Source organism: Punctularia strigosozonata, assembly GCF_000264995.1.
Source record: "Punctularia strigosozonata HHB-11173 SS5 unplaced genomic scaffold PUNSTscaffold_2, whole genome shotgun sequence".
NCBI lineage: Eukaryota > Fungi > Basidiomycota > Agaricomycetes > Corticiales > Punctulariaceae > Punctularia > Punctularia strigosozonata.
Window position 1 is genome coordinate 2655695 of NW_006767434.1, and position 12878 is coordinate 2668572.

Consider the following 12878-nt stretch of genomic DNA (forward strand, 5'->3'; position numbering starts at 1 on the left):
TCGCTCTCGGCGCCGACTCCTTCGCTAATCTATGGACGCAGGGCTGATTGAGCTGGTGAACAGGAATCCAGGTTGAAGTGAACGTACATCGCGTGATATCACGTTGCTTGGGACCACATCACTTAGTTGGTCCTCATCCATTGAGGTCTGAATTTGTCAAGCAATATATAAGCGCGTACTCATTTAAGGACGCGAAGCGAGACTGACGCTCATCGTGCCGCGTACAGCGCCGTGTGAGTCTTGGTGTAGGTGTCCAATCGAGACGAAGCAAAGATGGGGGCAGACGCGACACAGAGCAAGACAGAACAGAAGGTGAAGGTGGCGAAGGAAACAAACGCGTGTTGGTCAAGCAAGACTGCCGGCGCCAAAGGGTGGCTGAGGATGCAAACGATGGCGCGAGAATAAGCTCTCATAATAGGGCATGCCCCTGACGCTACGTGCGAAACTCCTACGACGCGTTGACGTTGCACGTTCGCCATCCTCCCTCCGGTTTTCTCCATCCCAACTCACCTTTCCCAACGCCAACGACCATGTCCTTGCCTCAGCCTGTTCCCCCGTCCTGGAAGGTGAGCTCCCCGTGGTCGGCGGTGTGCTCGCGATCTCATCAGCGACGACGCGTAGGACCTCGGCAAGTCGTCCAACGACCTCTTGGGCAAAGACTTCCCCACCAGCGGTGTCCAGCTCGAGGTGAAGACCGCGACCCCTTCCAACACCACTTTTAAGGTCGCCGGTCTCCGTGACAACAAGTCCGGCGGCATCAACGGTGATATCGAGGCCAAGTACACCGACAAGAAGAACGGACTTGTGTTCACTCAGGCCTGGACCACCGCCAACGTGCTCCGGTCTCAGGTTGAACTCTCGGACTACATCACCAAGGGTCTGAAACTCGACCTTGCGACTGCTCTTCTCCCTGACAGTGGCCAGAAGTCCGCGCTTATCAACGCGACTTACAAGCAGCCCGGCCTGCACTCGCGCGCCTCGCTTGATCTTTTCAAGGTTAGTGAGCCTTTCGTGTCTTGATGCGATGGGTGATGCGGAGCAGTGTGCTCGACTGCGTGCTCAGCGGTTCGCTCCAGTGCGAGTCTGGCCTGATGCTCACTCTGCTTTGCCCGTCGAAATCGTTCAAAGTTGTGATGCGCGTACGGCGCGGTCGTTTGGATGCCGTCACGATCGATTTTGATGGTCGGCAGCGGCGATCCGTTGCATTTCGCATCCGAAGCTCGAATTTGCTCGCGCACAGATGCTCACGCTCACGTCTTTCTTCCAAAATCCAGGGCCCGACCTTCATTGCCGACACCGTGCTCGGCCGCGACGGATTCCTCGTCGGTGCTGAGGCTTCGTACAACGTCACTGAGGGCCGCGTCACGAAGTACGCGACCGCCATTGGCTACAGCGCACCTGAATACGCCGTTGCCCTTCACGGTCTCGGCAATCTCAGCACGTTCGCGGCCTCGTACTACCACCGTGTCTCGCCTGACGTTGAGGCTGGTGCGAAGGCGGTCTACGACACCAAGGCTGCAGGTGCCGTCAGCCTCGAGGTCGGTGCTAAGGCGTAAGTTCAGTGCTTCTGCAGAGGGAGAGGTGCTCACATACCTTGTCGCAGATACCTTGATGCCGCCGCCTTCGTTAAGGCAAAGATCAACAACCACGGTATCCTTGCCCTTGGCTACACCCAAGCCCTCCGCCCCGGTGTCCGTGCTACCTTCGGATTAGCTCTTGACACTCAAAAGCTCAACGACGTCACCCCTACCGGCCCCGCGCACAAGGTGAGTTATTATACTCCACGCGTTGTCCTGATCAATCTTATGTTGGTCGCAGGTTGGAGCAAGTATCACGTTCGAGGGTTGATAGACTATACTTCACTGTACGCTAATGCCTGCGAGAGTTTAATTTTGCTTGTGAACCGTTATCAATACTATGGCGCTTTGCAATTCCTGAGTATCAGGCACGTTTTACCTCAAGTCATTATATTAGTTTCGCGAGGACCGGACGTGGTCAGTCACGTATACGAGCAACGGCAATTGAATGCACAACACAGCCACCATATGGGTCTGCAGGTTGGCGATCTGGCGAAATGGACGATAATCTGGAGCCTAGCACCGAGACAATACTACGGAAAGACATTCAGGACGCTGAGGATGTCGAGTCATCAGGAGACGAAGACGGCGGTCCAGATTGGACCAAGCTTCCGTTGAGCCTCACGCCATATCCACTTTTGCCCACCATTGACCTCGCATTCATCTTTGCAGAAAAGGTTTATATGCATCTATAGATCGGCCAATAATCCCGAAACGCGGAGAGAAGGATCATGAACCAGCAGAAGGCGGAGAGACACGTCGACAGGCGTTCGTGCTCGAACGCGCTCGCGATGCCATGTTCACCGCTCTTCGCGCAACGCGCACGACCGCGAATAAAAACCTCAGCTACGCGGTGTGGTACCCAAAGCTGGCTCGTGCACACGTAACGGTGTCCAGGGGAATTCATTTTGTGTCTATGGGGCATTCCGTTGCCAGAGGGTATGGGGAGGACAAGGCCAGAAAGCGGATCGAACTGCTACCTGAGGAAACGATCTATCTAGTGGAAAGAGGTGCTCTATTTTGCTGGAAGTATCAGGAGCATCTCGACCAGAAGATTCACGTTCAATGCGACTCGGAAGATGCTTTGCTTGGCGCTCCAATGAGTGTTCAACAGACTTTCGCCGAGATGATTGGAAGAGAGGACCTCACATTGGAAAAGTACCAAGTCAGTAGTTACCTCCTCTTGTCAATTGTGCTTGAACTTAAGTCTCTCAGGTATACGCTTACCTCAAGCGACTTGGATACGTCGTGACTCGAGCGCGACCACCGTCGCCCGCGTATCCAGCTCCCCCTCCTTACTCCTTAATGGCTCTCGGCAAAGAGCACCTCCCAGACCTGAATGGCTCGATCATGCAGCGCTTTCGCAAGGCTATCTCCTTAACCTTAGGAATGTTCCTGGACGTGTTCGCTCGCAACGTGGCGCTAGACTGGTGGCAACCTCTTCGTCCACAGTTGACGTATCATTCCTTGCTGAAGTCACTGAGGCTCATACCCGCGGGGCATAATATCCCGCTGTTCTGTCACAACCCCAACCAGGATAAGGCCGAGAACGAAAAAAGCGCGATCAGCCAGTCCTACGAGATATTTTACAACCTCTACAAGCCATCCACCCCGTTCCGTAAGACTGCGCCGCCTCAGCCAGACTTCTCCGTTGTTGTGATAGAGTATGTTCGTTACGTGCTCATATCATGCGAAACCTAACTCAATGGGCCCCTTACAGTGCGAGGACGACGCCGATGCCGACGCTTCGTGAGCTCCGTGCGCTATTTGACGTCCTTCCAGAGCTACCACCGCCCATGCCTCGTAAGAGGAATATCTTGAACACACAGACTGCACCCAAGCAGGATAATAAAAAGGACCCGCCTCCATCCGTCGACCGATTGCCTTTATTCTCATCTGTCCTGCGCCGTATCTTCCTTAAGATGTTTGCGCCTTCACGCGTCGTTGAAGTACCCACACCCGCCCCAAGGCCAAATCCGTTTGTAGCCCTCAAGCAAGGCAAGAAGAACATTGTGATCGCCGTCGTGGATGCGGGGACGGTCGGATTCTTCCGCTTAGGTATGGGTGCATTTGAAGAATGGCCCATGCTTTAAGCTGCCTTATTCCATTTCGAATGGGATGAACTCTATTCTTTCTCCCAGGCAGTACTATGAACGTCCACCCGTCACACCTCAGATCAACCCATAAAAGTTCATGAAATGGGCATTTCGAAAGATCCCGCCGTGGACTCCTCAGATATGACAGGCATCTCTTGGGACCTTCTCCGAACTTCGCAATATTGTCTAGCACAGCACTTGCGCCGGCAATTGATCTCCATTCGCGTTCGGTTTCGCGCTCCACCACAATCAGCAGCATTGACAGCCCCACGGCTACAGACATGCAACAATATGAACCGGTCTACAAATAACACAGTGATCCAGGAATCAGGTTGGCGTTTACTCGTCGACGAAACCGAGCTCGCGAGCGAGTATTTGCAGTGCCAAGTGCTTGCTGAAAAATCTGGAGTGTTGGAATGCACCTGGCGCGAACCACAATCCAGGTTGTCCTGTCGGGCGGTAACACCTAGTGAGCTCGCCCTCGGCATCGAGGCCCCAGACCTTGTTTCCAATTTTCTCGGTGATACCAGGTCCAAACAGGTCTATCGCGTTGGTGATGATGGGCTTGTTCCCAGTCCTAAAGTTTGACATCAGCGACTGGCGCTAGAAGGATCCCTGAGAGTACATACGCAAGAACGACGACGTCGGCTTCAATGCGTGAGTCGTCTGCGAAAACAACATGGTTGTCCTCGAAATGATCGATGTCAACGCCGCTCTTGACCTTGATCTTCCCGTCGATGATGGATTGCGCACAACCGAAGTCAAGCACTGCGGAATCCGAGCATTAGCTTGGGAGCTGTCGATACGCAACGCCGATACTTACAGGTGCCACTGCTGACTTTCTCGAAGAAGAAGCCAATGAGACCCACTTCACCCTTACCCGGTTCGACTTCCCATGTTAACCGGAAGCCTTTCTCTCTAAGACCGTCGTGAATATCCTGGTCCATTGCCTTAAGGCGGGCTGTTCCGCCTCCTGCAGCGAACTTCATCGCCAGCCGGTAAGGCATGCTGTGATTCGCAAAATCGGCGTCCTCTATAGCACGGCTTTCGGCGAAAGCGACGGAAAAGATGGCAGCGTCTGCGGTGCGCGAGGAGATTACGCATGTCGCTGAGCGTTGTACCATCGTAACCTCGGCGGCACTATGGTTCGGGGAGAGGAAGGACTGCGCAACATCGCCTGCAGCATTGCACTAATAACACCGTTTGAGCCCGCAATTCGTGATCGATAAGGATGGTATAGTACTCACAGCGCCGACTACTACTGCCTTCTTCCCAGCCCATTTGTCGAAATCCTTGTGATCATCACTATGATACAGTGCACCCTTGAACGACTCCATGCCTGGCCATGTCGGCATATGTTTTCTGCCGTTTCCAGTAGCCATGACGATGTGTTTCGGGTTAATGGTGACGATTGTTGACCCTGTTTCTGGAACGGGATTCGGCGTCATAATAGTGGAAGCGCAAATTAGGTCGGGAGAACGTACGACCGTCTGCGGTCTTGACTGTCCTCTGGATGGCCACCGTCCATCTTCCGGTTTTCTCGTCATACGTCGGGGCCGGATCGGAGAGTACAGTAGAAGATGTCCACAGGACGAGATTCTGGCCGACTGCATAGGCTTCAAGGAAGTCAGCCACCATGTCCTTCGGCACGAACTTAGGGTACGTTTTCCTATCGCAGAAGCATCAGTCACCTTGCTCTCGTATGAGGCGCAACGGTAGAAGGCAGCCCACGGGTATGGATGATATAACACTGCGCAGTATAAAATCAATCGATGGAGAAACGGGCTCGATATGTCCTTACTTACTAGCGCAGTGGTGTGCTGAGGTATGCAGCGACAAGTTCGGGTACCTGTCCATAAAAACCAGATGAAGTTGACGGCATTGCACATTATTTCTGGCACTTGCCTTGCACGCCAAACATCGCCCACCCTTGACGACTTCTCTATGACCAGAGCACGAATGCCCAGTTGTTTCATACGAGCTGCACACATCATGCCTGCCTGACCCCCACCCACTACGGAAGAACGAGTCATTGTGGCCACCCGAACGACGCAATGCCATTACTCACCAATCAAAACTGTTGGATCTTGTTCGGTACTTGCGATCTGCTGCGCCCTGACTTCGGGCCAAGGTATCTTGTGGCCATCGAAAATGCCCGTTGGACGCTCCTTAGGCTCTTCATGCCCAACAAAGTCTTCAACATTCAAGAAGAGAGTCAGGGCCTTGTAGCCTGGCCCGCCGTCAGGACCTGGTTGTGACGGATCCGGCACCAGTCGCACGAGCCCACGCCCGACGCGATCTGGGTTCGCAAGCTTGAATGTGAAGGTGGACATCACCCCGACCACACCGGCAGGGGCGCCAGGGATAGGAAAAGGCGAAGGAGGACCAAGGCTCGAAGTTGTCTCAATCTTCACATCGCTGAGGCGAGCATGTGCCAAACGTGTCACTGCTTCGCCCTTGCCTTCGCGTGGTTGGGAGAGATAGGAGGTGATCTTCTCTCGCCCTTCAAGTGAGTGGAAGTCCCACCCAAAACATAGAAGATCTGGACCAGGTTCAGCGATATATGCTTGCCAAAGAATGCAGACATGCCTCTCATCCATCCTGTAGGTAGAAATAATGCAGCGAGCTGATCGGGATCTGCGCTCGCACCAGCCTTCTCAAGTTGTGCAAGCCAATTGGTCGCAATCGCCAGTATGTCTGTCGCAGGTGCAGGTGCGTCGGTCGCCATGTTTCCCTGAAGGTCTGAGGGACTGAGTGGCTCACAAAGGACTCTGCGCCTATGAATTTATCGGATTCGAAGTGCCGGCATGCCGCAAGTCGCTGAGCGACAGAAAATGGAACAAGATTAGCAAGACCTCAACTCCCGAGCCCCTGGGTTGATGCGGACGAGCAGGCAGTGCTCAGAACGGCGCACGGTGCTTGATGCTCGCACTGGGACAGCTTCTGACTGCATGAGAAACATTCCATGGTCATACAGGAGCCGCAGAGAACCGGCATCGTGATGCACGTACTGCACCGCGCACGAAGAGTGGTCTTCTGTTTATTATGGGGAACGACCTCTGAATCGACTTCTGGCCCATGTGTTAGATGGTGGAGTTCTTGTGGGATTCGAAATAGAGAATCGTTCGGGCGCTAAATCGCCGATATCCGCGGCTTTGTTGCTTGCGACACGTCCCAAACCGTACCCTCGGAGAATGCAGCGAAGTCTCAAAGAGTAAACTGGTATGCGTGCGAATTCGTAAGGCTGGGAACCTCAACCAGCTCAGCTGTCGTGCCGACCGCCGCACGAGCTAGCTCAGGTATGCTACCGTGCGAAGACTCTTCAGTTCGCAATCGCGCGGATTGATCATTGGGTTATCTGTCTTGGTGCCTACTGCAATCACGTCGAAGAGATGCGAAGACCCCTGCCAGACGTGCATTTCTCATCTCACCCAAATGCTAAAATCAGCTTCGAGCCCTTCACTCGCAGTCTCACAGGACGGGTAACCAGCTTGTGATCAACCCCCTTCTTGCTTCAAAGATCAGAAATAAATCGATGGTTGGTCTTCTACGCCGGAGGTTGACCATCAGAAATCCTGCGTAGGCGCCGCACGTGAAGGTGGATGCTCTATCGCTATTTTATATTCTGTACTAAAGCTGGAGTTGTGCATCTATTCTGTGGCTACCGCCCGGTGAAGGAACGACGCTAGTGAATCCCTAGTTCATGATTGAGATTTCAACTAACCGCGAGCGGTGCCGAGGTGAACACCGCTTGGAAAAACCAGGCTACCGATTGCCAGGAGCGGGCCCCTAATGATATCTTCAGCAGATTTGATGCAATTCGCTCTTCAGTCGGTCGCTCATACTCAACGGCAACCGGAAAGCAATCGTGACAGAAGAACGAACTTGTAAATTTAGAGTCAGGCTATGCAATAAACTCACTGCTACATGTGAACCCATCTAACTTCCCCACGTAAGGAAGAGGCATCCTTAAGCTTTACTAGGCTTCAGTACTCATGACATTCGAATGATTCTACGAATTCTGATGGACTTGAAGGATATGGAACGGCACCGCCGCAGTAACAAAGGGAAAGATACGATACACCTTTGATTCCATGCCAAAACATCGGGGCAAAGATAGCAATTCATATGCGCCTGCTCACAGTTGTCGGAAGTTTATACAATCTCCGGGAACATCTTCAGACTAAGAAGCAGTACGTATACGTACATAAAAGGGGGTGATGAGGCGCCCCAGACACTACTACTCGAGATCCGCCGATATGAGTGCATCCTGGCAGCACATCGAGGGCGAGATCGTAATCAATGCTCAGGTGCGCTCCACGGAGCCGTCCAGACATGGGTTGACATAGGGCCGCCACGCGCAGCTGCACGCAAAGCCGGGTCAGGGTGATACGCTCGCGTCGTGGATCGAGAAGATGAAGGCCTGGGCGAAGGAGAACGAGCCTGGCACGCTCGAGTACACGTTTGCCCGCGATGCCCCTGACGGTGATGTCTTCGCTACATGGGAGAGATTTAGAGACGGCGACGCGTTGAAGGCGTGAGTGTGGACCACCATTAATACGGTGGCCCATGCTGTCGCCACTCATGACCAGATGTCCACAGGCATATGACCTCAGACATCATGAACGAGTTCAAGACGCAGAATCTGCTCGCCAAGGTGAGCAACCCATCATACATTGATCCCAAACTAATCATCGACAATCACTGACGATATTGGATGCGCATGACGAATAGCCCCCCACACCCTTGTTCTATCATGGCAACATCAAGGGACTTGAGAAGTGAAGATATCGCGTACACGGTCCGGTCCGAGCAGCAGTATACATATATAAATCGTCCATGATATGGAATGCTTGTATGGGAGTGTTAAAACGTGGTCCGTGGAGTGCATGAAACCTAGATTAGGGTATAAGCTCCGTGTAACGCACTTAGTGCGTAGCACGGCGGCTGTTGCCAAGTCTATATGTGCAGGATCAGCTCCTCAGAGCTTGGCTTCCTCTCGTCCCTTCTCAATGTGCCTCTTGAGCTTATTGCCCAATGGATGCGCCAGAGTCACCTGCGATGCTGTCGCAAGACAGACAGCTTTCTCCCGCCACCCATCTGACTCGGTGCCGGCTCCGATAAGACCGGGAGATGACCAAATCTCGACACATCCGTCGTGCAGACCGTTCCGCATGAACTTGCCCACAGAGTATAACCCGACGGATCGCTTGGACGTAGTGGGATCGTCTTTCGGGAACGGAGAGATGAAGTCGATGTGGAGTGCTAGGGTTGTATATGAATAATATACTTCATCGCTGCAAGTAGGTCGTTTCAGCCACAGCACGACGTCAGACGGTATTGAGCACAGACCCGATGCCCTTGCCCACTGCGGCGGAGTACAGATCCGGCGTTCGCCCAAAGACGTCGGAGAAGAAGACGATGAGCGATTGCTCGAGAACCAGATCTTCGTCCGTGAAGTCGAACCACGCCGCCCATTCCAAGCCTCCGCCAGCCTCGGGTGGAAGTAGCCCATGCCTTTCGCTGCCCGTGATCAACGTACGGGATCGGGCCTTGTTCCGCTTGAGTGGAGCAGGGTCGATCGCCCAGTCGACTCTGGTACGGAAACGAGCCTGAGGCATGGTAGGACTGGATATCGCCCGCGACGGATGGTGTGATAACGGGACATGTCGTGCTAAAGGAGAGCTCGGAGTGATGTTCAACCTGCTGCGTACTTGATCTGGTGGACCATTGGCAGTCGCTCCGGAGCCGAGCGAGCCGAAGATGAACGTGCATTTGATCCTGACATGACCCTACGTTCCGCAGGCGATGACTTATGGTTGATGGCCAACATATGGCAGAACATACCCTCTGGTGTAGCTCGGCCTCTACGTAGCGGAAACTACTGCCCTCGGAAAGTGGCCGTGTATGGATTTCGCAAGGGCCGATGGAAACGCCGCGCAGGTAGCTGGCTGAAATATGCAGGATGTCAGGCTGATTTCTGCCTTCGTTCGCGTGGTAGGTGGCTTTAGCAACAATGGCCAAAAGATACCCTCCGTGGGGAAAACTATAGGGAACCAAAGTGTTAGGTTACGGTCAGGTATACCCCACTTATGCCGCACCTATCGTAGCACCATTGAGCATCGACGTCCGCGTCGTAAACGCGAGATCCGTCTGGGCGAGCCTCACGTAGCTTAGAGCTCGTCGCTATCGACAAGGGGGCCATTCTCGAGTTGTTCGTCCTCACCGGGACCTCCATCGCCGCCCGTAACTAGTAGATCCTGGCATAACGATAGCTCGTGATTGATACGGAAGAAGCACTATGAGCGCTATCCAGAGAAGAGGCATGGCCGGATTGATGTGTTGGGTCATGGCCATGAGGCAGACCCGAAGAGAGATGAGCGCTGCCCCGCTGTGGCTCCGGCGTCTTCCACCAAGCGAACGCGGAAACGAAGACCGAACCGTGAGAATTACGGACCCGCGGGCAGAGCTCGGCTCTGGGGGCGGAAATCGGGTCGCCGGATTCGGTCGCCCCCGTGTTCGTGTAAAGGACTATTCTCGACGCTCGACGCTCGACGTTAAAGACCCAGAGGGTACCAGCATGCGCGGAACTTGGTGCATCAGCGATGCATCCTTGGACAATCGTCCTCGCGCTTGCGCTGACGGGCTACGTCGTCCGTCATGCTTCCCGCCGGCGTCGCTCACCTTTACCCCCAGGTGCTTATACCTGCCGGACTGATGCGTTGCCGATGCGCTCATCGTTTTCTCATCTCTGCCGTCTCAGGTCCGAAAGGTCTACCATTCTTCGGCATCGCCTCCAAGTTCCCTAAGGACGTGCCGTCGTGGATAACATACTGGAGATGGGGCCGCCAATACGGCTCGCCCATAGTCTACTTCAAGTTGTTGGGCAAGGATATGCTTGTCATAAACTCGCTCGAAGTTGCAATGGAGCTACTCGACAGTCGCGGCGCGATCTATTCCGACCGCCCGTCGAGCACCATGTTCGGCGATCTCCTGGATCGTAGAAACTCCGTCTTCTTTGTAAAGTATGGCAGCGATCGGTTCCGGCAGTATCGCCGATTGCTAAACTCTCAACTCAACCCGAGAGCGGCGAGCACCTACGTGCCTCTGCAAGTCGAAGAACTGCGCAAATTTCTACGAGGCTTGCTGCGGACACCGGAGAAGTTTCGAGCGCTGATCCGACGGTGACCAACAATTCGCACTCTCTTTCCTCAGTTCAGCTCACGGACGTCACCACAGGAACGCTGGTGCGGTCATCCTGAAAGTCACGTATGGCTACAGTGTAGACAGCGACGACGACCACTTTGTGCGTTTGGCCGATGATCGAATCCGTATATCTGAACAAGCCTCCGCGCCTGGGTGGATGGTCGACTCGATACCTATCTGTGAGTTCTTGACCGGAATGTCGAAGAATCCCGGGAGCTGAAACACATACCAGTGAAATATGTCCCATCGTGGTTCCCAGGTGCTAGATTCAAGCGATTGGCAGCAAAATGGAGAGAGGAGGTCAAGGATCTGTGCCAAGTGCCATTCGCCTGGGTCAAGAACCAGATGGTACGCGAAAGGGTTTCTTTATTGTATCGTGTTTGACGTAATTTTTTCAGGCTGCGGGGACTGCGATACCCTCCTTCACCTCGCAGCTACTGTCCGATATCGAGTCGGGTTCGACACCTGGTGCCTCCGCCGACGAACGCGCAGATCTCATCATGTGGGTCTCGAGTGGTCTGTATGCTGCCGGGACGGATACCACCGCATGCTACATGGCCAACTTCTTTCTGGCGATGACTCTGTTCCCTGATGTGCAACGTCGGGCACAAGAGGAACTGGATGCACTCCTTGGAGCCCAAGCACCGGGAGAACCAACCAGGCTGCCCGAATTTACTGACAGGGGTAGGCTCCCGTATGTCGAAGCTGTCATCAAGGAAATACACAGATGGGCTCCTGCGGGTCCTATAGGCAAGCTTCCTACTATGTCGCTGGATCCATGGCTAACGTGCGATTCCCCGGTAGCGCTGCCTCATGCAACGACCGAAGATGACCAATACAATGGATATTGGATACCAAAAGGAACTTCCATCATCACCAACCGTTGGTAAGAATGACACTCTCCGCCACATCCTATCCTCATCTCTGCAGGGCGATGTTACATGACGAAGACATTTACCCAGACCCGATGACGTTCAATCCGGATCGTTTCCTCGAAAAGCCGGAATCCGATTCCGCATTAAATCCTGATCCTGAGACTATGATATTCGGTTTCGGCCGTCGCGCGTGTCCTGGCGTCTACATGGCCAACAACTCAATCTTTCTTGGTGTAACATCTATACTAGCGACGTTCAACATCTTCAAAGCCTGTGACTCCTCTGGGAAGGAAATCAAGCCCGAAGTCAGATTTGCTCGAGCCATTGTCGCGTAAGTCGTGCACTCTCAGCTTTCCTCTGAGTATTCACTGATGATTGCCGGTGGTCTAGTCATCCCGAGGAATTTCAATGCTCTATTACCCCGCGTTCAGACGCTGCCATCCGACTCATCGAGTCTTAAGATTTGTCGGACCCAATTGCAACCTTGACGCCCCGAACCACGCGTTTTATAAGGCCAAATTCATGATCCTGCTCTGCATGCTACGCGAATGACGAACCTTCACGCGCATTGTTCCAATATTCTTCATGTATCATACGTACTCATTTTTCGATATCCAGTCTGGTCGGCCACACGCAACATGTGACCATACTCGTTCACATAGCTTATGCCGGGAATAACGCAAAAACCGCTTCATCACTGCACGAGGCGGCTTCCATTCTGGTTCTGAAACCCGAGAGGCGTACAATTGTACACGGCCGTGTTCGCGACCCAAATCGGCGATCAGGCGCCCCACACTCGACAGTATTTTTGGAATGTTGAGATCACGTCCCACGCCGACGAGAGATAGGACCAGCCTCATGTATGCGATGCACTTCGAACTGCTCCGAGCAGGCGTCAGTATCTCACCACCGAGATGAGGACTTCTACCCGAAAGCTACCTACTAGTGGTTAGCTGTGTCTTTGCTTCGTTGCCTGCGACTTTTTTCTACTGCCGCCAAAACGGGTTTATGACCCCGATGACCGATGGTATCTCAGTCGTAGATACTGAATACCAAGTTGGGATATCTTGATCTCATGTCCTCATGTGCTAACGTGCTTGAGCCGTGCTTGAGTTTGACCTCGC

The 12878-nt window shown here is 53.6% G+C and overlaps 6 protein-coding genes across 6 annotated transcripts; 4 read left to right on the forward strand and 2 right to left on the reverse strand.

Moving 5' to 3' along the window:
• Positions 1 to 530: 530 nt before the first annotated feature.
• On the forward strand, positions 531 to 1848 carry PUNSTDRAFT_111337 (voltage-dependent ion-selective channel; the record flags this gene model as incomplete). The annotated part of the gene is made up of 5 exons (XM_007380499.1): positions 531 to 566; positions 622 to 996; positions 1275 to 1552; positions 1604 to 1766; positions 1819 to 1848. The coding sequence occupies 5 exons, from the start codon at positions 531 to 533 to the stop codon at positions 1846 to 1848; spliced, it is 882 nt and encodes a 293-aa protein (XP_007380561.1).
• Positions 1849 to 2074: 226 nt separating this feature from the next.
• PUNSTDRAFT_118619 (uncharacterized protein) lies at positions 2075 to 3670 on the forward strand (the record flags this gene model as incomplete). Its single annotated transcript, XM_007380500.1, has 4 exons — positions 2075 to 2190; positions 2250 to 2742; positions 2793 to 3241; positions 3298 to 3670. 4 exons carry the CDS (start codon positions 2075 to 2077, stop codon positions 3668 to 3670), a joined length of 1431 nt encoding a protein of 476 aa, XP_007380562.1.
• A 342-nt stretch (positions 3671 to 4012) lies between these two features.
• On the reverse strand, positions 4013 to 6273 carry PUNSTDRAFT_59957 (FAD/NAD(P)-binding domain-containing protein; the record flags this gene model as incomplete). Its single annotated transcript, XM_007380501.1, has 7 exons — positions 4013 to 4250; positions 4303 to 4441; positions 4497 to 4863; positions 4921 to 5093; positions 5161 to 5342; positions 5561 to 5687; positions 5742 to 6273. The coding sequence occupies 7 exons, from the start codon at positions 6271 to 6273 to the stop codon at positions 4013 to 4015; spliced, it is 1758 nt and encodes a 585-aa protein (XP_007380563.1).
• A 1659-nt stretch (positions 6274 to 7932) lies between these two features.
• PUNSTDRAFT_131225 (uncharacterized protein) lies at positions 7933 to 8458 on the forward strand (the record flags this gene model as incomplete). Its single annotated transcript, XM_007380502.1, has 4 exons — positions 7933 to 7983; positions 8038 to 8210; positions 8276 to 8330; positions 8408 to 8458. The coding sequence occupies 4 exons, from the start codon at positions 7933 to 7935 to the stop codon at positions 8456 to 8458; spliced, it is 330 nt and encodes a 109-aa protein (XP_007380564.1).
• A 196-nt stretch (positions 8459 to 8654) lies between these two features.
• On the reverse strand, positions 8655 to 9721 carry PUNSTDRAFT_60356 (uncharacterized protein; the record flags this gene model as incomplete). Its single annotated transcript, XM_007380503.1, has 3 exons — positions 8655 to 8970; positions 9026 to 9465; positions 9521 to 9721. Coding segments are annotated over 3 exons (957 nt in total), but the record flags the coding sequence as incomplete, so codon positions are not given.
• A 557-nt stretch (positions 9722 to 10278) lies between these two features.
• On the forward strand, positions 10279 to 12214 carry PUNSTDRAFT_131227 (cytochrome P450; the record flags this gene model as incomplete). The annotated part of the gene is made up of 7 exons (XM_007380504.1): positions 10279 to 10369; positions 10437 to 10857; positions 10913 to 11058; positions 11112 to 11227; positions 11278 to 11765; positions 11810 to 12085; positions 12145 to 12214. 7 exons carry the CDS (start codon positions 10279 to 10281, stop codon positions 12212 to 12214), a joined length of 1608 nt encoding a protein of 535 aa, XP_007380566.1.
• Positions 12215 to 12878: the final 664 nt, after the last annotated feature.